The following is a 25,479-nucleotide window of genomic DNA, read 5'->3' as shown; positions in this document are numbered from 1 at the left end:
AGAAAAAGTTCTTTTTTAAAACTAGTACTAATTTAAATAGTTAACTATTTTGGGGCCAGCGCTGGTGTCCCATATGGGAGCCGGTTCTAATCCCAGCTGCTCCTGTTCTGAACCAGGTCTCTGCCATGGCCTGGGAAAGCAGTGGAAGATGGCCCAAGTCCTTGGGCCTTGCACCCGCGTGGAAGATCCCAGAAGGAGCTCCTGGCTCCTGGCTTTGGATCAGCACAGCTCTGGCCATCGTGGCTATTTGAGAAGTGAACCAACTGATGGAAGACCTCTCTCTCTCTACCTCTCTGTCAGTAACTCTACTTCTCAAATAAATAGTTTTTTTTTTAAAAATTATTTTGATGGCTATTTTAGACTACATCTTTTTTTTCCCCCTATATCTTTCTAGCTGGTAGTTTGAATCTATGGTTCCTATGGATTTGTTAAGAACTTCTCATTTGATTCTTTTGAAATTTCCAAATAACCATCCTTTTGAAAGTGATGCTCGCTTTATGCCATTCCCAATTCTGTGAGTGCTCTCTCGTCACCGGTACCTCGAGAAGCGGGTTAAGTCGCGGTGGTGGTGGGCAGCCTTGTCTTGCTTCAGTGAGCGTCTCCAGGGTTCATCCTCCAGTTTAGTGACACCGGCTTGAGATGGCCTTTTTTAATCATGCTATTGTCTACTGATGCCTGTTTACAAGCAAATGTGAATTACAACAGGGTTTTAGGGGTGTTTCCTCACCTTTCCATCTGTGTTGCTCCAGCTGTCTGTCATCTTGTTTGTGCCATAATCGATTTAACCAGTCCCCTACTCAGCAACACTTGGTTTGCTTCACAGTTTTATTGCTACAAAACAAATGAGAGGCCAGCGCTGCGGCTTACTAGGCTAATCCGCCTGCAGCACCGGCATACTGGGTTCTAGTCCAGGTTGGGGTGCCGGATTCTGTCCCGGTTGCCCCTCTTCCAGGCCAGCTCTCTGCTGTGGCCCGGGAATGCAGTGGAGGATGGCCCAAGTCCTTGGGCCCTGCACCCCATGGGAGACCAGGAGAAGCACCTGGCCTCTGCCTTTGGATCAGCGCGGTGTGGCGGCCATTGGAGAATGAACCAACTACAAAGGAAGACCTTTCTCTCTGTCTCTCTATCCACTCTGCCTGTCAAAAAAAAAAAAAAAAAAAAAAAAAAAAAAAAAAAAAAAAGGCAGGTGCAACATGTGTAGGATAAATTACTAAAATGAGATCCTAAAATGTTTTTATTCTGAAAATAAGGAACACATTACATAATCAGGCCAATACGCAGCCTCGAAGTAGAAAATGACCCAGGGACCTCATCAGACAAACCAACACACTAAACAGTCGAGCCATCGATAAAGCCAATTTGTGTGATTTTTTTTTTTTTTGCCTTTTAAAAATAGCAGTATTCACTCAATGTGTTCACCTGTGAAAGGCAGCTGCGGGTAGGTCAGCCTTGGGTGAGGCGGCACGTGGCTTCAGCTTCTGTCCCCGTGGGGGTGTCGCCACTGCCGGCCTGTGGTCACTCAGAAGCCCCCCAGGTCAGCAACAGCTCGCCCACACTGCTGTGGCCCATCTGGTCCATGATTACGCCCGGGGCTGCATCTGGACTTCATGGCTCAAGCTACACAGGGTGACTGACTGGAGCCGGGTGGGTCTGTTTGCATTCAGACGCCTGGCGTGACCTGTACTGGTCTTCACGTAGCCCTAACTTAGTGTCCCGGTTACAGAGTTTGCCTGCATGAGGGACACAGCTGTGTGTTAAAGGACACCTGGAAGGACAGAGGGGCTTCAGCTCGCTCCACCAGTGAGGCCAACATCCCCTCAAGGACGCAGCTGGCTCTTAGTCATCTCTGTCTCTCGGGCCCACTCGTCCTAAGCGCTCAAATGTTGGCCAGACTCAGTGCTAGGTTCAGCTATTTTTAAAATTTTTTTAATGATAGATATTTATCAGGTACAGTGTGAAAATGAGATACACATACAGTACGTGTTGGCCAAATCCAGTTAGCATTTCCATCGCCTTAAATATTTTTAAAAAGGGAATGACAGTAATTATACATGGGATACAGTGAAATTTCAGTAAATGATTCACAAATGATCAAATAAGGGTAATTCACATTTCCACTGTTTTATCATTGCTTTCTGTTTGGAGTCTTCGAGCTCCTCTTGTTTAGTCATAGGATCTATAATAAGTTACAGTGATCTACAGTCACCCCACTGGCTCACATCCCTGTCTTTGGCCGAGGCATTGTCCAGTCACTCTTGGCCACCTGCTCCCCACTCCAAGTTCCAGCCAGGAAAGAGGCCACTCAGTGGGGACATTCAGAGACTCCTGGAGGATATTTGTCATCACAGCAGTGATTCTAAGATTGTGTTCCCCAAGATTTCTAATAGCAAAAGCTCAAGTGTGGCAGGTGCCTCTTAGAAACAAGAATGCTAGCATGTTTGTACAACACCTAGACACATCTGAAAAGCTGTCACTCACACCTTCCTCTGCACTGACCTAGGAGTCAAGGTGCCTGGTCCTCCACCTCCTCCTCATCCCTCTAGTCCAGCCCATCTGTTTCATGGCTTCCATTCCAGAAAGTTTCAAACATGCATTTCTGGACTGGTTAGGCTGTGGCAGGCTAAGTTGGTCCCAGAGGGCTACGGGAGTGGGTGCTGCCTCCTGTTACAGCCTGGGGTAGCCACACCGTGGGGTACCAATCTGCCATCCTTGCACAAGGCTTCCACCGTGTTCCGCTGCTGCCACTTCATGAATGGAAAGACCTAGCTGGTGCTCCAGGCCCCTGCCAAGAGAGGCAGAAAGACCTGGAGAAAGGCAGCCACGCCGGCCACAGCTCCTCTGCTCTACTCCCAGCCCATATGCAACAGCTAGGGCGAGTGCCCCCTAGTGGCCCAACAAGGCCACTGGCAGTTTGAGGACAGCATGCTTTGAGTCTTCCATACTCACGACAGAGTACATAAGTTTTATTCTTTTACTGCCTAATGTTGAACAGAAGAAGCATAATATAAGCCCATAAATCATAAAATGTTGGGATGGGATACTCAACACCAATGTGAAACAATTACTGTGAAGTGCACAAAGCAGGTTGTTGAACAATGAATATAAAACACATCATGACATCCCATTGAAAATGAGAAATGCAATTACATTTTAATAGACATGATAGGCGTGGCTATAAAGAGACGTCGTCCCAGCAGGATGAGCAAGCTCAGCCCTTGTTACCACTGGGAAAAGGTATCAGACTAACAGGAGCAGGAGAGGGAAGGGGCGAGGAGAAGCAGAAATAAAGAGCAACTTCCGACGTCCAACTCTTTCTACGTGGAATTTCTTGGATGGTTACACATTATAACTACTAACTTGAAAGCACAGATGTCAAATACAGAGATCAAATTTTAAAACTTAGGTTACAACTCAGTACATGTAGAATAGTTTACATAAGGGATATTACATATGTGAAGACAGGAGAGAATTCTGGAAGGCAGGCAGACCGCACACACCACATCGACTGGTCACCGTGGCCCCAGTTCCAGGGAATCCTCACATAATAACAATGCCCTGGGGCCAGCACTGTGGTGTAGCAGGTAAAGCCCCCACCTGCAGTGCCGGCACCCCATATGGGCGCCAGTTCGAGCCCTGGCTGCTCTACTTCCCATCCTGCTCTCTGCTATGGCCTGGGAGAGCAGTGGAAGATGGCCCAAGTCCTTGGGCCCCTGCACCCGTATGGGAGACCCAGAAGAAGCTCCTGGCTCCTGGTTTCGGATCAGCGCAGCTCTGGCCATCGCAGCCAATTGGGGGTAGGGGGGAGGATGAACCAGTGGATGGAAGACCTCTCCCTCCCTCCCTTCCTCTCTCGCTCCTCTCTCTGTGTAACTCTGACTTTAAAATAAATAAATAAATCTTAAAAAAAAAAAAAAAACACCGATGCCCAATGCCAAGTATGTGTGTTTTTTAAAATCAATCAATCTGAGAGGTGGAAACACAGAGAGAGGGCTCCCATCTGCTGGTTCACTCCCCAAATGCTTGCAATGGACAGGAATGGACCGGGCAGAGGCCAGAAGCCAGAAGTCAGGAACTGAAACCAGCGGCAGAGACCCAACTGCTTGAGCGTTCGCTGCAGCCTCCCGGGGACCCCATCAGCCGGACGCTGGAGTCAGCAGCGGAGCCGAGCGTCAAACCCAGGCGCTCCCGCGTGGGACTCCAGCATCGTAACTGCTAGGCCCTACACGGAGAGCACCTGTCCAACCCCGGAAAAAGAAGCTGAGACAGTGATATTTTCACATTCATATGGTTCTTCATTCTGAATGCTCACTGTGTCTCCTCTTACCTTCCCTTATTTAAATATGCATAATTCCTTCATGTAACATTGCAGCACAGTGGCAGTTTAAAAGCATGGTAAAAATATATAAAACACATGGAAGGCTTTTATAAACCCCCTGGGATGACCGCACACACGCCCAGGCAGGTGCAGGCCAGAAGCCCCCAGCAAACTCGTCCTCACTCTTCCTCTCCCGGGGGCCACGATCAGACCCAAGAACGTCCCCAGCACTGCCCACCGAGGCGGCCTTTCCGCCCCGCACAGGTGACACGCAGGCTCCCCAGGACCCAGAAGGCAGCAGGGCCAGGGAAGGCCCCTCCAGACGCTGCAACACGCGGGAAGGGCTGGCGGCTCCTCTCCGCTTCCAGCCGGGGCCCCCGCAACCCCGGGCTCATGCGCTGTTTTCAAAATTGGGATTCTTGACGTACATGTCACTGGGTGAGAAGCTCAGGATCTCGTCCAGGGAGGGGCCTTCCTCGTCGGGGGCGATCTCGGACTCAAACATGCGCTGCAGCAAGGCGTCCACGGTCCTGTACTCTAGGAGGAAGCGGGAAAGGGGCGGGGGGAATCCGCGGGGGCTCCGGCCCGGCCCGGGGAAGCACCCAGCCTGGGCGGAGCAGGCTGGCTCCCGGGGGCAGGGCAGGGCACGGGCCGAACACTCTGACAGGAAGGAGGCACAGGTCAGGAAAGAGTCACGCGCGCATCCCTGCGCCGACTCCCAAGAGCTCCCAGCCAGACAGGCTTCTTGCAGAGGAAGGGCTGCGGCCCACAGGGCCCCTGCTGCCGGCTGCATCCCTCAGCAGCGCCCAAGCCGTGCTCAGTCATTAATGCAATTGCAAATAACACGTAATGAGAGAGCTGCCAAGGCTCCTTGTGTCTCCCACTCGCTGCCACGTCCTGGGGGGACCATGGAGAACTGAAAAGGCACAGCTCCCCGTGTATGGAGCTTGGAGCCTGCAAGGGAGCCCGGGTCAGTCCCTCAAGGATGGATGTGCAGGGACAGGGAGGAGAGCCACGCGGGGGCACCTGCCTCCCCGGGGGAGGCCAGGGCCACTTCCTGTGGGAAGGGCTGCTGGAGTGAGCCGAGAGGAGAAAACAGCATCTACAGAGGCCCGGGGGCAGGACCCAGCAGAGGAGCTGGGAGGCTGGAATGGTGGCAAGGACGAAAGGCTGAGAGGAAGCCTTGTCCTTAGCCTTGAGCAAGGGGAGCCACTGATGATCAGCTCCACAATCAGGAAGCACCCCGCAGGCTGCCACGAGACCCGGGGGTTGGCAGAGGGTCACTGCAAGTCCGGCCCTGAGCGACACTCACTGTTTGATGCAATCCTGCAGTATAGTCCTTTCGCGGCCGCCCCTCCGTGGTCCCCGTCACCCCCACTGGAGCCACCGTCCTTGGAACCCACGTTATCGGTGGGCTTCTTGTCCTGTTCTTCTTCCCTTCCAGGGGGAAGACACAACACACGCGCGGTCAGGGCCCTCTGCCGGGTGCCGCCCTCCCAGGCATGGCCCAGGGGTGGTCGTGCAGCCGCGGCCAGGGCACCCTGATGGCAGGCAGGCACACAGCCCCGGGCAGGGGCCCCAGGTGCGGCCCGCATCCAGGTTGTGAGAGCCATCGGGGAACGGGCTACTCACTCTTGGATCCCCACGCCCAGCTCTTGAATCTTCTTCTCAATCACAGTTTCTAGCTCGCTTTTCTCCAGAGAGTACGCCACGAAGAACGCTTCCAGGATGAACGCTATGAAAATACTGCGCAAGGGCACAGCGGGTCAGGTAGAGTCGGCTCCTGGTCCCCCAGAGCGGAGCCCCAGGAGCAAGGCTGCCCCCTCCTGGCAGGAACAGGTGACACAGGAGGGAGGGCGGCTCTCAGCACTGCACGGGACTTTGAGCCGTCTGAAAGCCATTCATTCTCCACCTCCCACTGGAACAGCGAATATTAGGAAGAAAACACACTTGATCTGAAGGGGACGCTCGGCCAAATCATTGGTGGGAGGCAATTCTCCAGGAACAGTGCTGGTGTCTGACACGCTGGTGTCAGCCGAGGGGGATCTGTCGCCTTCCCCGCCCAGATCTGCTTACCTTCCAAAGTCAGTCTGTCTCCTCCCCTACCCACTCAGAAGGCAGGAAGGGCAGGCCCACTGTGGTGCAGCCCGTTAAGCCCCGCCTGCAATGCCCACATCGCATATCAGAGCGCAGGTTCAAGTCCCAGCTGCCCTGCTTTGGATCCAGCTCCCTGCTGGCAGCAGAGGATGGCCCAAGAGCTTGTGCCCCTGCCACCCACGTGGGAGACCCAGTGGAGTTCTGGGTTCCTGACTTCAGCTGGACCCAGCCTGCCTGGCTGTTGTGGCCATTTGGGAAGTGAACCAGAGAATGGAAGATCTCTCTCTCTCTCTCTCTCTCTCTCTCTCTCTCCCTTTCTCTCTCTCTTCTCTCTCTCTCTCCCCACTCCCTACCCCCATCTCTGTCATTCTACCTTTTTAAAGTAAATAAAATAAATCTTGTTTAATAAAGCAAGCAATCAGAGTTTCCTAATTTCGGAGCTCCCGACCTGCACCGCTGCGTGCATCTTCCCCTCGCCGTACGGCTGGCTGGGGATTGGGGTGCGGGAAACACGCACGGTGTCGCTCCGGCTGCTGCTCCTGCCGTGGAGAGCAAGCTGCCTGTCTCCGTCCCAGGACCTCGTGTTTCCTATTAGTGTAGGTTAACAGCAGAGCCGCCTGCTGGCTTGCAGACAGGGTGAAATCTCACTTTCTGACTTGACCACGATGATGGTGGGACCCGGGGCGGTCACAGCACCCTCTGGCTCTTCTGGGGAGAGCAGAAAAACCCCTACAGTGTGTATGGGCCTTTGCCAGCACCCGGGGAGGATGGCTCTGTCTCCCCACTGCACACCCACTCAGAGGGAGGAGGACCCGCAGGCTGGAGCAGAGGCAGCCGCGGAGTCCACCTCTCCCACCCGGGGACAGCGGTCTGAGGGGACAAGGTGGGCACTGATGCTCAGCTGTCACCTACAGGTTCCAGGCTCTGCGGCGGGCACTTACAACATCAGGAAGTCCCTCGTGGGGGAGAATCGCGGTTCACAGAGACTCAAATGAAGGGCACAGGAACCATGGAGCTGGCCTCAAAGATTCCACAGGAAGGAGAGACTTGGGTGGCGGGGAGCAAGGTGCCAGAGTAGCTTTCAAATATTTACTGAGCTCTCCCAAGGACAAAGGGTCAGGATCACCCTGGCACCAATGAAGAGACTTCACCGGGGCGGGGGAGGGGAGCACCCCCCCATTCCACCTGTGGCAGCAAGGCGGCCATGGCTCAGGTTCTAATGGGGCCCAGCAGCCAGACGACTTTCAGCGGGGAAATCTCACGGGTGATCCAATCCCAGCGGGGAAGGCGGGAGACTGGCCAGGACCTCAGGCTCCCTCGCCTGCAAACAACTCTAAGATGCACGCTGCGTACGGATATGGGGGACACAGGTGGACACAAGCGTGACCAGCCCGAGACTCGACCCTTGCAGGGGGGCTCAGCAGGCAGTGGGAGCAGGAGATGTGCACCCCCACACACACACCGCCCTGGGCCGGGGAGGCGCCAGGGGAAGGGTGTTCAGATGAAGGACATGGGCAGCACCCCGTGTGGCAGGAGGAAAACCCACTTGACGATGAGGATGACCACCACGACATGGAAGAAGATGAAGTACAGCTTTGCCGCCTGGTGCGTCGCGAGGGCGAAGCCGCCTGCTATGAGTGCGAGGCTGAGGAAACAGACCTTCAAGAAACGCAGCAGGTGCCCCAAGCTCAGAGGAGCTTCCGGCAGCTCCTTTCGGCGCCCCCCCCCCCCTTCCCTGCCCCAGTGAGTGGAATGCCGGGAATCCCAGGCCTTGGGAAGGATATCGTGCCACTGGTTCACCACGGTGAGCTCCGTCAGCAGCAGGAAGGCCGACGCCAGGTCGTTGAAGTTGTTCTTGCAGTACCTGGCCCTGGCAAACGCAGAGCCCCTCAAGGCCGGGTTGCCACACACCAGGGCGTCAGGAGACGTGAAATTCGGGTCAAAGAACCGCACTTTGCCCTGGAACACTTCCATCCCGACGATGGCGAAGGCGTAGTAGACCACCTAGCAGGGGAGGCGCCGGTCACCAGGCGCCCTGGGCAGAGCGGCACACACCCGGCAGCCGCAGGGCGGGGGCTGCCCTCCCCAGCCAAGAGTTCCAGCACCTTCAGGATGGCAGCAACGCGGGACTGGCCCCCGGCCTGTCTGCAAGGGAAGCAGGAGCTATCCGCAGAGGGACAAGGATACCTGGCCGGCTGGGCCACACCTGGACCCCCCCACCCCCACCCCCGGGCCTCCTGTGCAAAGTCACAAACAAAGCTACGGGTGGCTGTTTGGCCTGGCAGTTAAGAAGCCAGTGAGGATACCCTCAGCCCATATCAGGGTGCCAGGGTTACATACCCAGCACCTGACCCTGACCCTGACCCTGACCCCATCCTCCTGCTAATGCAGACCTGAGGAGGCAGCAGGTGACGGATCACGTAATTGGTTCCTGTCACCCGCATGGGAGACTTGGACTGAGTTCCCAGCTCCTGGCTCCGGCCTGTGGGTGAATCAGTGGATGGGAACTCTCCTTCTGTATTTCTATGTGTGTCTCTCAAATAAATCAATTTTAAAAAATAAAAAAAGAAGTTGCTATCAAAGTCGTGGGTTAAATATTCAATAAATGAACATCCTCTAGGGAAAAAATAATTAAGTTGAATCTTTAACTTGTTCTTTGTAACAAAATAAATTTCCGGAGCACCAAAGGGTTAAATCATTAAATGTACTGGGGAAGAAATGAGTTAATAATGGTCTACCAAGCATGATGCAGAACCGGGGACTATGAAAGATTGACAGGTATGACTCTATAATGAATTTAAATTTCTATGCAGCTGCCGGTGCCGCGGCTCACTTGGCTAATCCTCCGCCTGTGGTGCCGGCACCCCGGGTTCTAGTCCCGGTCAGGGCGCTGGTTCTGTCCCGGTCGGGGCGCCGGTTCTGTCCCGGCTGCTCCTCTTCCAGTCCAGCTCTCTGCTGTGGCCCGGGAAGGCAGTGGAGGATGGCCCAGGTGCTTGGGCCCTGCACCCACCTGGGAGAGCAAGGGGAGGCGCCTGGCTCCTGGCTTCAGATTGGTGCATTGCGTCAGCCTTGGCGGCCATTTGGAGGGTAAACCAATGGAAAAGGAAGACCTTTCTCTCTGTCTCTCTCTCTCACTAACTCTGTCAAAAAAAATTTCTATGCAGCCAAAAAAAAGGGGGGGGGGGCCAGTGTTGTAGCGGAGCGAGTTAACTGGCAGCTTACAAGGCCCACACCCGTACCAGTGCAGGTTCAAGTCCTGGCTGCTCTGCTCCAAATCCAGCTCCCTGCTTGGACCCAAAAGTATTTGGGCCCCTGCCACCCAAGTGGGAGCCCCAGGTGGAATTCCTGGTTCTTGGCTTCACCCTGGCCCAGCCCAGGCTGTGGTGGCCACTTAGGGAGTGAACCAGCAGATGAAAGAGTTCTCTCTCTCTTTTCCTGTCTCTCTTTGTCTCTCTGTAACTCTGCCTTTCAGAGAAATAAATAAGTACACCTGGTTCAAGTCCCAGCTGCTCCACTTCTGATCCAGCTTCCTGCTGCTGCACCTGAGAAGGCAGTGGAAGATGGCCGAGCGCTTGGGCCCCTGCCAACCAAGGAGTTCCTGGTCTTGGTTTTGGCCTGGCCAACCCCAGCCACTGTGGCCACTTGGGGAATAAACCAGTAAGTGGAAGATATCTCTCTCTCTCTCTCTCTCTCTCTCTCTCTCTCTTCCTCTGTCTTTCCCTCTTGTTCCATCACTCTGCCTTTCAAATAAATAAATCTCTTGTTTTTTTAAAAAAAGGAAATATTTAGGAAGAGCAGCAAGGAACTCCTAATGAGAGTTGTCTCTGGGAAAGAGTCCACCTTCATTCTTCTAGACGAACTGCATTCTTTTGGTAAATACCTTTTTTTTTTTAAGACTTATTTTATTTATTTGAATGACAGAGTTAGAGAGACAGATAGAGACAGAGAGAGAAGTCTTCCATTCTCTGGTTCATTCCCCAGATGGCCCCAACAGCCAGAGCTGAGCCGATCCGAAGCCAGGAGCCAGGAGCTTCTTCCAGCTCTCCCATGTGGGTGCAGGGGCCCAAGCACTTGGGCCATCTTCCACTGCTTTCCCAGGCCACAGCAGAGAGCTGGACTGGAAATGGAGCAGCTGGGACTTGAACCAGTGCCCAAATGCAGCTTTACCCGCTGTGCCACAGAGCCGGCCCCGCGAACTGAATTTTTTACCACTGTCAGTGAAGGTGAAAACCAGTGCCCTGGGTACTTTAGTGTCCACCGATACCCGAGCTCCCTCATTCACAGTGGGGGAGCAATCCTAGGCGAAGATCCCCAGCCCCGTGTGGCCTTATGTGACCTGGTCTTCACTCTGGGAACCCAGGAGGAGCAGCTAAGCTCTCTCCAGGAGCAAAACAAAGAAGGACCTGAGGCCTGGGGGTAGGTGGCAGAGCCAGGGCCGGAAGGAACCTACAGCCTTGAGGACCACATTTGCCCTTGGACTTGGCCTTGGACTCGGACAGTGGTTGAGAAAGAGGCTTCTACTGGGTTAACCCTCTGGGTGGCTGGTGTTGCCGACAGCAGTCGGCATACACTGTGCAGGCCCAGTGTTTCCAGACACTGGGTGTTTCGTAACAACAGCTGCTGCAGACCAAGGCCTCTGCTTCCTTTCTCCCTTTCCTGCCACTGTCACAAAAAGCACGGCTTCTTAGGGCTCCCTAAGGATGAATGTGCCACCACGTACCCGGCACAGAGGAGCTAACCACAGCGGCTACTTACAAAGACAAGCCCGGCAAACGTCAGCACCGTAGGGCCAATGTTGACTAACGTGGTCACTATCACCCGGAACCTAGGATAAAACCAGTCTCCGACTCAGGCCAAGGGCAGACGGACAGGAAAAGGGACACCCAGCCAGCATGGACCACCCACCCACTGCCCCGGTCCTGGGTCTGTTCTTTCCAAGTCAGCAGAAATCTGCCTGATAGTCTCCTCTGGAGCTGAGAGAGCAGGTGGCTACACAGTAGCTCACAGGGAGACATAGACAGACACAGAAAGACTATCTGGCTTCATCTGCTCTCTCCCCCCACCCTAATCGAGCCAGTTTGGAGGCTGCCCTGCAGGGCTTCCCGGAAGAGCAGGCCAGTCCTCGGGGGCCGACGGTCCCCGGGCCTCCGTGTATGGAGACTGCTCTATCAAAAAACCCAGGGAGGAAACGCAGGCCAGGATGTGGGAGAAAGGGGGCCCTTACAGAAAGCAACACAGAGGCGTCTCAGAGAGCTCAAAGCAGAGCTGCCATGCATGTGGCAATCCCATCCCGGGCACCTCTCCAAGGGAAGCGAGATCAGAGAGGCAGCCCCACGGGCGTGCCCCACACCACTATTCACGCTAGCCGAGAGATGGAAACCTCTAACGGGACCACCCGCTGAGGAACGGATACAGAACACGAGGCGGGCATCCACAAGGCCAACACATTCAGCCATCAGCAAGGAAGCAGTTGAGTTCTCTGAGATGCCATGGACAGGACCAGAGGCCATTCCGGTAACTGGAATGAGCCAGGCACAGAAAGGCAAGCCCCACGTGACCTCACGCACAGGTGGGACCTGAGCAAGTTGGTCTCGTGGCAGCCGAGAGTGGAGTGATGGCTCCCAGCAGCTGGGGTGGGGGGGGGGGGGTTGGTTAGCAGGCACTAAGTTACGGTTGGACAGGAGGAAGACGCTCTGGTGACGACAGATCGAGATAATGTACCTGGTGTCTCCCTTCAAAAGACAGCAAGAAGAAAGGATACTGAATATTTCCACCATGAAGAAATGATGCTTGGAGAGATATGCTTACCCAGATCTGAACATTACCCAATGTGTACATATATCCAAACATTACATGGTACCCTACAAATATACCCAAATTTCATGTCTTGGCTAATTTTTTTTTAATAAAATTTTTTTAAAAGCCAAGGGTGGGATTATCGGAGCTTCAGGGGCAGACTCCTGGGTTTGGACCCTGGGCTGCCTCTTTTAGCTGTGCACCCCCCAGGAGGGTTGCTTAACCTCTCTGAGCTCCAGAATCATCTCCTGTGAACTAGGGTTACTGAAATCCCCTACGTCAAAGGGGGCTGCAGGGGCTCAGTGAGGCGACGTCAGCGCCCTGAGTTCACCTTAGCTGGCGTCACAACGGATCCCGTTCAGCCGCCCACAGGCAGGCCCAATCCAGGGCGGGACCAACAGAATCCCAGTGACCCAGAGAATCACTGCCCTCAGGGAGCTGCCCAGCCTCAGCGGCTTCCCTCCCATCCTCTCTGGGAGCCACACTTGCCCGTTCACAGCTCCCGGGCAGGAGGACCCTCCCGAGGGCGCCATTCCAGGCCCTCACCCGTACCTCTGAATGCTGACGATGACCCGCAGCAGCCGGAGTATCCTCAATATCAAGACAATATCCAGTACCTGCTGACTGTTGTATCTTCTTGCTGGAAAAGGAGCACAGTCATTTCCCGTGCCATGCTGAGAGCCTCCTCCTTGTGCTGGAGGTGGTCTGAGGCTCTGTGTGCTAGGGAAGGGTGTGGGACAGTGGCCCTGAGCAAGCAGGAGGCAAACACCGCCTGGAATTCTGCAGCCCCCCTCGCAAGCCGGGACCAAGCCAGGCCCCGTGAGCGTGGGACCCGCGCGATCCCTCCCCCAGCCCCGAGAGCCAAGGAAGCAAGCACAACCAGGTGTCCACCTCAGGCCGTGCGCAGGAAGCGGCTGTGGGCCAGCTGTCCAGAAGGCACGTGGCAACAAGCTCCCCTCCCCAGGGAGAGCGCCTCCGAGAGCTGTGTTAGGAAGCTGCACCGTCACAGGCTCCCCCTGCCTTCTCCGGCACACACTGCGCACGGGAGTGAGAGGGAGGCAGAGCCACACATGGGCAGGGAGAGAGCAGGGGACGAGGCAGGGTCCCCACTGTGGTTGGAACCTGGGCAGCGGGTCAAGGTGCACAGGAGCTAAGGGGTGGAGGTGCAGCCCTGACCCCCAGGGCCAGCTTTGGAGGGACACCAGGATGGCAACTGGGACGCATGCTGACAAACAAAATCGCTAAGAAACCGATGAACGCAGCCAAAGCCACCACCCCTGTGGAGGACATGGTATGTTTTTAGGACTTGGCACGTTTTAGGTCCCCACCCCCTCTCCTCTTAGCCTTAGCCACGCCTGGTGGATGTTTGAGTCTGCTGATCCCGGGGCTGGGGTGAAGCCGAGAGCTGGCGGCACTGACCTGACTGAATGGTGGCATTGGCCACAGTGGCCACCAGGGCTGCGATGATGATCAGTATGTCAAACCTAACAGTGCAAAAGCAAAGTGAGTTAGGCAGCACGGGCAGGGCCTGCTGGGCTCAGGGTGGGACAGATTCCAGAGAAAGCAGCACACCTGGTTCCTGAGGCAACACAGTGACCCGACCCAGCACAAACCCACTCCCGACATGCTGATAGGAAGCGACCCACAGAAAAGACAAGAGGGGCCTTTTGTTATTTGTAACAAGTCCCTATCAGCCCCACCAGAGCGCATGGTAATGAGGTGACATTGGAAAGCCCTAAAGACGGGGAAACCTAAAGACATTGGAAAGCCCTAAAGAACAGGGGAACCGACTCTGGGAGCAGAGGTTTGGAACTGCAGGCTCCACTGCCGCCCCCAGCCCCCACTCTCCAGGGAGGGGAGCAGCCCTGCAGACTGGCTCTATCCCGCTGGCCAGGGACACCATCAGTCACATGGACATAAGGAAGCCGCCAACCAAAGCCTAAAGGATGGGGCTCAGAGAGCTGTCTGGGTCGGTGCCGAGAAGGTGGCATGTCCAGGGCGAGCCTGGGACTCCACACCCTTGCCCTGGGAATCTCTCCCACCCCACCTGGCCATTCCCAAGTTGTGCCCTTTTACAGCCAACTGGACTTCAACCACGGAAACGGTTTTCCTGGGTTCTGTGGAAGACGGAAGATTCTCTCCCTCTCTCTAACGCTGCTTTTCAAAATATAAAATAAATCTTTATTAAAAATCGGAAAGCAAGTATGAGTTTATGTGGGTGCCAAGAGATTTGGAGTGAAAACATTTTTCTCACAATACATGGGAAGTGTGGACGCTGAGAAAACCATGTGTGGGCTTCAACAGTGTTTTTTTTTTAAGATTTTATTTATTTATTTGAGAGATAGAGTTACAGACAGTTAGAGGGAGAGACAGAGAGAAAGGTCTTTCTTCCGTTGGTTCACCCCCCAAATGGTCGCTATGGCCACTGCGCTGCGCCGATCCGAAGCCAGGAGCCAGGTACTTCTCCTGGTCTCCCATGGGGTGCAGGGCCCAAGCACCTGGGCCATCCTCCACTGCCTTCCCAGGCCACAGCAGAGAGCTGGCCTGGAAGAGGAGCAACCGGGACTAGAACCGGTGCCCATATGGGATGCTGGCGCCACAGGCGGAGGATTAACCTGCTGCACCATGCACTGGCCCCTCAACAGTGTTTTTGCACCCAAATAGACACATCCTTTTCATTCCATTTGTCCAGGAACTTTCTGAAACACCCTCGTATAGGTGACAACCTACTGCCTGGCCTGGCATCTGAAGGGGGAGCGGCCTTGTGGGACAGAGCCCCGAGCTGAGGGGACCTGCTGCTGCCTCCAGGTAGACACAGCCAGAACAGAATTGGCAGTGCGGCCCTAGAGAGTTAGGGAATTGCCTGGTGCGAGAAAAAACCCACACATTCGGTGTCAGAAGTGGTGTGAGAGAGTAGAGGAAAAAGTCTTCTTTTTGGGGCTGCATGTGACACTGGCACCCCATATGGGCACCAGTTCGATTCCCGACTGCTCCACTTCCGATCCAGCTCCCTGCTAAAGGCCTGGGAAATCAGCAGAGGATGACCAACGTGCTTGGGTCCCTGCACCCACGTGAGAGATCTGGACGAAGCTCCTGGCTCCTGGCTTCAGCCTGGGCCAGCTCTGGTCATTACAGTCTTCTGGGGAGTGAACCAGTGGATGGAAGATCTCTCTCTCTCTCTCGATCTCTGTTTCTCCCCCTCTCTATATAACTCTTTCAAAAAATTAATTTTTTGTAAGTTTTCTGTTCTTTTTGTAAAGGTCTTTTCCAAAACCAAGACGCCCTGGCCTCTGATGCTACTCTGAGCCGGCTCCGGCTGAAATGGACTCCTCAGCTGCAGCCTTCCCGGGGGCAGGCGCCTCCAGCACCATGATCTCGCGATCGGACGCCCACAGGGAGGCCGTGCGCGGAGCGGGGCGGAGGGCGGCCACCGGCCCACACTGCGGCAGCAGGTACCCCCCCACCCAGCCCCCGGCCACTCACTCACCAGTTCCAGAACTGCTTCCTTCCAAGATAGGCCCTGGGCTCGTAGGTGTACAGCTTCAGCAGGATCTCAGCGACGTAGAGGCAGAGGAAGAACCACTCTGCCCGAGAGATGAACAGGCTTCTCTCATCCAGGGCGATGAAGACGGCGTTGACGAGGATGATGACGTCATAGACCCAGACAAAAGCCCTGGCAGAGGGAAGAGCGAACGCACACGGGGACCCCTTCACCCGGAAGTCCAGCAAGGGACGCACGAGCCCGGCCGGCCCCTACCACAGCTCTGTTCCCCAACAACATAAGATACAGGTCCCCCTCACCCCCACACTCATGACACACACACACACACACACTCACACACTCACACACACACACACACACGGTCTATGGAAGATTCCACAGCAGCTGGGCCCTGAAATTCACCTGGCTCTCACTGACCCTGGTACAGCCAGGAACAGAACGAAGCAATGGTTTTCCCAGGTCCCGCCTTGGGCACAGCCCCTAGGATGGGACAAAACCTCAGGCAGAATCGGGGGTGGGGAGGTCACACCCCTCCTACCTGTCCCTGAAAATTCACCTCCTTAGCCGAGGCAGTTCTGAAAACTTCTGTACACCCCGCACACGCAGGTGTCCCAGGGAACCGCCCTGTCCATCTTTCTCACCAAAGGTGAGGTGGAAAAGGGAAAAAAAAAAAAAAAAAGCTGGGCTCTGACCCAAGATTTCAGATCTGGAGCCGGCTGCCCCAGGTGGCTCAGGTGCCCAGGAACGCCTGCCGTGAGTGTGGCTCTGGGAAGCCGGAGGGGCTGCCCCCCTGTTCTCCGGGACACTGCAGACCCGAGGGTCCAGCACTCGGTGTTGCACGAGGACACACGAAGCACGCAGTAGGTCAAGTTGGGGTTCACAACAAAGAGCCTCATTTCCAGGGCTCACGTCAGACATGGCAGCTCTCAGGGATGTCTCCCACACTGCGGATGGCCTTGCTCTCAAGGACCCCCGAGCCACTCATTTTAATGAAACACCCGGGGCCACCGCGGTTGAGAACAAGCCTCTGCTCACAGGGGGCTTGCGAGCCACATGTATTCACGGTAAGACCTCAAGCCAAGGTAGATGGCTCTTTCTAGAAGCATCTATTTGAACGCCATCCCCAGCCATGCTAACCCTTGAGCGCAGACCACGTATTTCACAGAGTCCAAGCAGCTCCGACATCACCTTCACAGTTACCCTGATGGGGCTGGAATCCCCTGAATTCACACAGTGGTCAGCTTTCCTGGCTCACACAGCACGGCCAGCAGAGGGCGCCTGAGCATCTTAGGAAAGAGCTAGACCCCCAACTTCTGGTCACGCAGTGTGCTCAGAGAAGCAGTGAGCAGATTCATGGCTTCAATACCAGGCATTCCATACAGATGGCATTAAGAGTTCCATGGTTTTTCTTTAATTTATTTTTTCTAACTGAAAGGCAGAGAGAGAGAGAGAGAGAGAGAGAGAGAGAGAGATCTTCTAAACGCCGGTTCACTCCCCAAATGCCCACGACAGCCAGGACTGGGCCAGGCCCCAGGAGCCCAGAATTCCATCTGCGTCTCCTGTGTGGGTGGCACAGAGTGGCCTGCCTTTCAAGCAATCCTGGAGAAGACTGGCCCCATCTCACTTGCCTGTGCCGGACCATCCTCTGGACGAAGAGGCTCGCGGACGACTGGTAAACCCGCGGCGCCCAGGCTTCCAGCGGGTGCTTCCTGATGTTCACGGTGACCACCTGGATGTTGAGCAGGTCAGCCAAGCGCAGAAAGTTCATTCTGTCTGCAGCGAAAAAGCAACCCCCACATCCACAGGCGCCGTGACACGACAGCCAGGCAGCCAGTCTGCGGCCCCCACGTGCCCCCCTGTTCCTGTCCTGCCCACCTCAGGCGGCCCGAGGCGCAGGCGCAAACGCCCACCCGCTGCCCTCCACTCTGCCTTCCTCCTCACGTGGGCCATGGTGGCTTCCGGTGCCTGCCCCAGCCTGGATTGCCAACCTCAACCCTCTCGCCTGTTCCCTCCATGCAACCCACACCTTCCTCTGGACCCCCTGCCTGGCTGCCTGCCTCTTCCTCAGGCACGCAAACCCATACCTTCCACGATGGACACAGCCACGATCCTGGGCCAACATACAACGGGCACCTTCTCGCCCAACCTGGACCCATCCAACCAACGCGCTGCTGTTTCCCACAGCTGCTGAATGCCAGGGCCAGCAGGCTTTTCCCCATGGTCCCATGCACCTCCTCCCCGCCAGGCAGATCAACTGGGCTAGCTCCAAGCCCTGTTTTTGCATAAACTCCCCATAATTATATATAACTTTAAGAAATATCACATCAATGAATGAAATTAGAATGTACGAAGAGTACTGCGAATTCTTTGAAAAGCAAGTCAAATGCTTTGGAAACTCTAAAGAAAGCTAATGATATAAATTGCAGGTGCACATCAAATGTAGCTGGGATGACCATTAAAGACTGGGTCTAGGGGCCGGCGCTGTGGCGTAGCAGGTTAAGTCTCTACCTGCAACACCGGCATCCCATATGGGTGCTGGTTCTAGTCCCAGCTGCTCCACTTCTGATCCAGCTCTCTGCTATGGCCTGGGAAAGCAGTAGAAGATGGCCCAAGTGCTTGGGCCCCTGCCCCCACGTGGGAGACCAAAAGAAGTTTCTGGGTCCCGGCTTCAGACTGACCCAGCTCCGGATGTTGTGGCCATTTTGGGAATGAACCAGTGGATGGAAGATATCTTTCTCTTTCTCTCTCTCTTCAAAATAAGTAAATTTAAAAAAGAAAAGATAGGGGCTGGAATTTTTAAGACGTGGACAGTTTCTCCTGTAGACAGCCGAGCACACACCCAGGCCAGTTGTGCACCTGTTTGCAGAAGGAAGCAAAGACGAGGGCACCCATTAGCAGCAGCACTGTGTGCTTCCCGCGAGGACGATGCACTGGGCTGCCGTGTGCAGACACGAGGCAGAGCCGGGGCGAGGAGCCGGATGGGACAGAGCCTCGAGCGACAGCAAGCACGCACGCTGCTGTCTGGCCCCAATGCTCTATGCCCCTAAGGATGCTTTAAGAGCACAGAAGTCCACCACCCTGAGCGAAAAAGACACTCGGGAGTCTTAGAACTGTCACGCTTCCAGGTCTTGGAGCCTGAGGGCTAACACACACTCTCTCTTTTTCAAGTGTTTATGTAACCTGTATGTATTCAAAAGGTAGAACGACAGACAGAAATTGTCCATGCACTCTCCAAATGCCTGAAACAGCCATGGCTGGGCCAGGCCCAAGCCAGATCCCAGGAATTCCACCCAGGTGTCCCGTGCGAGTGGCAGAGCCCCGAGTGCCCGAGCCCTCATCTGCTGTCTCCCAGGACGTGCAGCACAGGAAGCAGAGCGGACTCCCAGCAGGCACTCTGGTGCGGGACACGGGCGCCCCAAGCAGCGGCTCCACCTGCTGTCTGCGACATTACTCCAGCAGGGAGTATCCTACGTGTTTGTACTTGAATTCAAAAACCTGTTTAAATACAGTCAGCCTTCCACATCCATAGATTCTGCATCCCAGATACAACCAACTGAGGATCAAAAACACCGGGGGAAAAAACTGCCTCCACACGGAACCTGTAGATCTTTTTCTTGTCATTATCCCTTAAACAAAGCGGGATAACAACTGCTGACGCAGCGTTTGCATTGTAAATGATAAGCAAGGGGGCACAACCTCACTAGATAGAGGGGGATGTGGGTAGGTTACATGCAAATCCTGCACCATTTCCTGTGGGTATCCTTGGGAGTCCTGGAACTGATCCCTCACACACCCAGGAGTGACCCCAGAATCACACAGGGCAGAGGAAGCCACGAGGCCCAGGCCCCTTACCCACGTGCCCCTTCTGCCCCTCGTCGGAGATCCTCCAGAGGAGCTCCAGGTGGGAGCTGCTGATGTCCGGCACCACCATCCTCGCCAGCCTCTTCCACTCGGCTTCTCTCACCACGAACTCCGTGCCCACCTTGACCTTTAGGATCTTGAAAGCCTCCATCATTTTGTGACGTTTCAGGTACACCAGTTTGCGGATCTCGTTCTTAAAAAAAAAAAAAAAAAGGCTCAAGGTCACAGAAGAGCCAGAGAAGCCAGGGACGGATTTGCTGATCAGCGTGGCCGAGGCTCCCTCCCTGGCCTGGGCATGGCCAGCACAAGCCCTGTCTACATCACCAGGTGCCAATAAGGGAGCCGTGATGGGAAACCCATGTGCTGGGAAACATGGCAACAGGAGGCAGAGGGCGCCAGGCTCCTCTCTGCCTGGGAGGAGAGGGGCCCCCCACAGGAAGCAAACGGAGTGGGCTGCAGAGAGAAGGGAGTGAACCTGGGGGACAGGGGTGGGGGTGGGGTCCAGGAGACCTCCTGCTGAGCCAGCTGAGGAAGAGAAGAGGGAGAGGAGAAGAGGGAGGGAAGTGGAACCAGGCTAGAAGTGAGCCTGGGCTGGAACTGCCATCTGCACTGACCGCAGGGAAGCTTCCAAAAGGCGTTAAGGCTCAACAGCCCTCGGGAGCTCTTTGATGCGTCAAGGGCAAGAGGCAAAGCCAGAGCCCGACACTGCACACAGGAGGGCAGGTGTCCTGGCTAAGCCCCCGACGCCCGTCCGCCTCTCAGACCACCAGCAGAAGGAGCGGAGCCCAGCTGAGCCTCCGGATCCCCCAGAACTCACCAGAGCAAGGCCACGCCCGTGGACTTAGCAATGCCCTTGCCTGCCTCCCTGCTGCTGCCCCACCCCAGCTCCGCCACATTACCTTGAGGTGCTTCCTGTAATTGTTGTAGACCACGGCCAGAAAGACGGACATGAAGATGTACGTGTTGATGATGATGTAGGCGATGAAGTACAGCGAGTACCACCGGTTGAAGTCATAGGCAGGCATCCTGGAGGGAAAGAATGGCGTAGCCTGGTTTTTCATACCCTAGTCCCACAGTGCACAGGAGGCTGCGGCCTGCGGCGACATCCCACACACACAATCCATGTGCACGAGGCCCCGGATGTTCCCTGGCTGCCATTCCCGATTCTGTCATGCGGCCTCAGACTCGTCACCATCGCTGATGCTAAGCAGCTCACTTCAAGCCCGCCCTTCTGACGTTTCTCGTGCCCTACGGTGGCACCAGATTTCAAAGGGGTAGGGCTTGGAGATGGCCCAGCCCAATGCTTTACAATGAAGAAACCGAGCCCGAGGAAGGGGAGGAAGGAGGGCGGCTCCAAGCAGCACAGCTGGAGTGACACTTAGCACCCTGCAGTACATGGCATAGGGCCTCGGCTGCAATCCATCCACCTGGGAACACGGGGATGAAAGGGACCCCTGCTACTGACCGCGGCAGGACAAGAGGCGGGGGGGAGAGGGGGACACGTGCTGCCTCCACCCCACTTCCGCTGTGCCGAGGGCCAGGCCACGAGTGGACAACCCCCGTGAATTAGATGACTGGGCGGCCCTCCATGCAAGCAGGTGATGGACACCCACCTCTGCCTCACACACAGTCCTGGAGGAGATGTAGGCTGACCTGTGCGGCAGGTGCTGTGCCCGCTCCCAGAGCTGAAGAGGGATCCTCCTCAGGACAGCGTCGCTTACGAATTCTACCCCCAGGCCCAAAGTTGTGGAGCAGAAAGTTAAGTCACGGCCTGCAGCATCGGAGTCCCAGATAGACGCCGGTTCGATTCCCAGCTGCTCCACTTCCAATCCATCTCCCTGCTGATGAGCCCAGGGAAAGCAGTAGAAGATGGCCCAAGTGCTTGGCCCCTGCACCCATGTGGGAGACCAGGAAGAAGCTCCTGGCTCCTGGCTTTGGTCTGGCCCAGCTCCAGCCATTGCAGCCAACTGGGGAGTGAACCAGCGGATGGAAGACCTCTCTCTCTCTCTCTCTCTCTCTCCCTCTCTCTATAACTCTTTGTAATAAATAAAATAAAAATCTTTTAAAAAAGAACTCTACACCTGTGAACCAGGGGAATCCAGAATCGGAGCGTTGCAGAAGACCTCACAGGGTTTGCCCCCGCAGTGAGTCCACACGTGGAGAGGTAGCGTTCTGCAGGGCAGGCGACACTGACTGGCGTGTCCGTGGCTTTCCTGCCTCACGTGGCCGGAATACTGCATCAGCGCTGGGGAGAATGAGCTGCTCTGACCCGGCGACGGCTCAGCTCTTCACTCCAAATTCAAGGAGGACCCCAGAGGAGGAAGTGGGCTCACCTCTTTAAGAGCTGTACCCCAAGAGAGGGCTCCTGTTGCCTTCAATTTTAAAAAGACTTCAACTAGGCCAGCACCGCGGCTCAATAGGCTAATCCTCCACCTTGCGGCGCCAGCACCCCGGGTTCTAGTCCTGGTCGGGGCGCCTGATTCTGTCCCGGTTGCCCCTCTTCCAGGCCAGCTCTCTGCTATGGCCCAAGAGTGCAGTGGAGGATGGCCCAGGTGCTTGGGCCCTGCACCCCATGGGAGACCAGGAGAAGCACCTGGCTCCTGGCTTTGGATCAGCGCGGTGCGCTGGCCACAGCACGCCAGCTGCGGCAGCCATTGGAGAGTGAACCAACAGCAAAAGGAAGACCTTTCTCTCTGTCTCTCTCTCTCACTGTCCACTCTGCCTGTCAAAAAAAAAAAAAAAAAAAGACTTCAACTAAATTTGGTTTTAAATAAAGAGTGTCGGCTACTATTGGCATAAAACGTTACATTCTTCAAAATGCTTACAAAAAATATAACTAAATAGAAAATCACTCTTTTTCTTCTCAGCCCTGCTAGGAAACAGTTTTTTTTTTTTTTTAACATTTTGCAGAATGTATCTTCTTTTAAAATTTTTTATTTAGGGGCTGGCACTATGGTGTAGTAGGCTGTGCCTCTGCCTGTGGCGCTGGCATCTCACATGGGTACTGGTTCATGTCCCAGCTGCTCCTCTTCCAATCCAGCTCTCTGATAATGGCCTGGGAAAGCAGCGGAGGATGGCCCGAGTGCTTGGACCCCTGCCTGGTTCCTGGCTTCCAATCGGCCCAGCTCTGGCTGTTGCGGCCACTTGGGGAGGGAACCTGTGGATGAAGACCCGTCTCTCTGTCTGTAGCTCTACCTCTTAAGTAAATAAAACAAAATTTTTTAAAAAATTATTCAATTGAGAGTTAGACTGATAGAGAGTGAGAAAGAGGTACACACACACAAAATGAGCTCCCTTCTGCTGGGTCACTCCCCGCATGCCTGCAACAGCTGCAGACCAAGGCTAAGCTGGGAGCTGGGGACTCAATCCAGGTCTCCCCTGTGGGTGGCAGGAACTCGGCTGCTGAGCCGTCACCTCTGCCTCCCAGGGTCTGCCCTGGCAGGAGTCGGGAATCTGAGCCACGCACCAGGGAATGGGCTGTGGGCGTCGTAACTGCTATGGCGCACACACGCCACCACGGCTGCCTTCACTGTGAACTGTGAGAGGGTAACAGGTCAGAGGGGCACATACATGACGTCAGGGCTGTTCGCTGTGGTGACCAGCACGTAGAGCTCAAACGCAATCTCCAGAATGTTCGTGAGGTAGGGGGAGCCTTCTGCTGTCTTCAGACCCCTACAGAGGAACCAAAGACCCAGATGAAAACCACATACAGACATCAAGTCCTGGCTCCCACCGCCCGTGCCCGCCGCAGTGCTGGGACACGGAAGAGAGCGGCCGGCGACCGACTGCCACCAGCAGCCTTCACCCAGGAGACGGGAGCTCACCTGTCCCCGAAGAGCTTCAAGGCCATCAGGGAGAAGATGAGCACGCTGAACATAAACAAGAGGAAGACGTAGAGGATGTCAGGCAGAGTGTTCCGGAGGCTTCGGAGAGCCCTGCGGATCTAGGAAGAAACCACTCTCACTCCACCCGTGCAGAAGCCAATCCCAACCCCCGGCACGGCCGGAGTGGCTCCCGTACCTGACGGCTTTCGGGGAAGTTGATGAGGAAGACTGGCCGGAAGGCCCTGGACCATCTAATGCCGCGGATCTGAACGGCTTCCAGGGACCCGTAGATAATCAGGTCCAGCAAGGTCAGCTGGGAGAGACATGGGGAAGAGTCAGCACCGCGCGGGGGCCGGGGAGGTAACAGTGGACGCACGCTGACCCGCTCAGGAGAAGCGCCAGGCTACAGAGAAGCGAGTTTCATACACAGCACGATTCCGGCTCTGGAACATGCGTGCATGGCTCACCTTTGACCTGTGCCCTGTGCCATGGAGCAGAGAAAGCACCTGCTGGAGACTTTCACTTAGCCTCTCTGCAACCGGCAGGTGGGTCCTATTCCCGGGGGAGGGGCTTGAGACAGGGAGGGCCAGCATGTGGGCCCTGGTCACACAGCTTAGACTAAGGGGCAGAATTGGGACTGGGGCCCACACCGCCAGATGTCCAGGCCCTTGCTGCTCATCCCACCACCGCATGCTCCCCTACGTGTAATAGAGAGGATGTTAGCCTAGTAACAGAGAAAAGAATAGCTGGAATACAGAAACCCTTATGGGTCCTCAGAATGTCAGGTTTGAGGCAAAAAGTTCATGAGGACATGGGGCCGCCGCTGTGCTATAGCAGGTAAAGCCACTGCCTACAGTGCCTCCATCCCACATGGCGCTGGTTCAAGTCCCAGCTGCTCCACTTCCAATCCAGCTCTCTGCTGTGGCCTGGGAAAGCAGTAGAAGATGGTACAAGTCCTTGGGCCCCTGCACCCACGTGGGAGACCTGGAAGAAGCTCCTGGCTCCTGGCTTTGGATCGGCACAGCTCCAGCCATGTGGTCATCTGGGGAGTGAACCAGCAGATGGAAGACCTCTCTCTCTCTCTCTGCCTCTCCTTCTCTCTGTGTGTGACTCTGACTTTTAAATAAATAAATAAATCTTACCTGCTACACCACAGTGTCAGCCCCTTTTTTATTTATCTTAAAATTTTTATTTGCATATTTGAGAGTCAGAGGGAGAGAGAGAGAGAGAGCATGCGCACATCTGCTGGCTCACCCCCCATATTCCTGAAACACCCACAGCTGGGCCTGAAGCCAGGTGCCAAGAACTAAAACCAGGTCTCCCAGAGTGGCAGCAGGGATCCAAACAGCTGAGCCACATGGCTGCCTGCCAGGATGCACAGGCGCAGGATGCTGGAGTCAGACCCCACGGCCGGGCACCTAATCCAGGCCCTGTGGGGTGGGACGTGGGCACCATAACAGGCATCTCATCCACTAGGCAAAATGAACGGCACCCTTGACAGGGACCCGGCAAGCATCTCTCCTGGATAATGGACCTGGGGTGCCCGCCCTTCATACCAGCCTAAGGGGCCACCTGCCTCTCATACCTACCATCAGGAAAGCCACTTGTGGCCAAGCGTTCACCAGTGTCATGACCAAATCTTTGAATGCACCCTTCTCTCCTGAGGATAAAGCCCCAGCCACCAAAGTCCAGGTTGCAAACACATGCACATCTAAGGTTTTGAAAGGAACTGCCCAACAGCCTTCCAGAAAGATCCCTCTATTCCTCTGTCCAGCAGGTGTAAGAAGGGCTGTTTCCCCTCAAGCTTGCTAACATTGTTTTATAGGCAAATCCCAGTAGACTTTACTGCTGTTCTGATCTGCATGTTGTACTTAGTTGAACATCATTTATATTTCTTGTATGAGCTAGCTTTGCCTGTTTTCAGCCCCTTTTTCTACTGGGGCATCTCTCTTTGTGTCTTTAATTTGGAAATGCCCCTGAGGTGTTAAAAGAGCCATCATGGGTCATGGGTGGCCCGGTTTGCTCCTCACTGGGCGGGCTGTTGCAGCGTCTGCATGATCATCACTGCTTGTTTTCACAAAGGC

The 25,479-nt window shown here is 55.2% G+C and overlaps 1 protein-coding gene across 2 annotated transcripts in view; it reads right to left on the bottom strand.

Moving 5' to 3' along the window:
- Positions 1–1,910: 1,910 nt before the first annotated feature.
- The window catches only part of TPCN3 (two pore channel 3), a 37,547-nt gene continuing 13,978 nt past the window's right edge, over positions 1,911–25,479 (bottom strand). Inside the window, exons 5-20 of one of the 2 annotated variants that reach the window (XM_051828910.2) lie at positions 23,592–23,708; positions 23,396–23,514; positions 23,142–23,243; positions 20,471–20,597; positions 19,563–19,764; positions 17,339–17,483; positions 16,113–16,190; positions 15,696–15,881; positions 13,628–13,692; positions 12,761–12,848; positions 11,168–11,237; positions 8,197–8,416; positions 7,959–8,049; positions 5,948–6,061; positions 5,628–5,752; positions 1,911–4,852 (exon numbers count right to left, since the gene is read on the bottom strand). In XM_051828910.2, the coding sequence (XP_051684870.1) occupies positions 4,707–4,852; positions 5,628–5,752; positions 5,948–6,061; positions 7,959–8,049; positions 8,197–8,416; positions 11,168–11,237; positions 12,761–12,848; positions 13,628–13,692; positions 15,696–15,881; positions 16,113–16,190; positions 17,339–17,483; positions 19,563–19,764; positions 20,471–20,597; positions 23,142–23,243; positions 23,396–23,514; positions 23,592–23,708 (1,995 nt within the window). In that variant the 3' untranslated portion in view covers positions 1,911–4,706. 2 annotated transcript variants of the gene reach the window in all.

Source organism: Oryctolagus cuniculus, chromosome 2, assembly GCF_964237555.1.
Source record: "Oryctolagus cuniculus chromosome 2, mOryCun1.1, whole genome shotgun sequence".
Lineage (NCBI taxonomy): Eukaryota > Metazoa > Chordata > Mammalia > Lagomorpha > Leporidae > Oryctolagus > Oryctolagus cuniculus.
The sequence above is the reverse complement of the archived record's forward strand: the minus strand, read 5'-3'. Positions and strand labels throughout refer to the sequence as shown.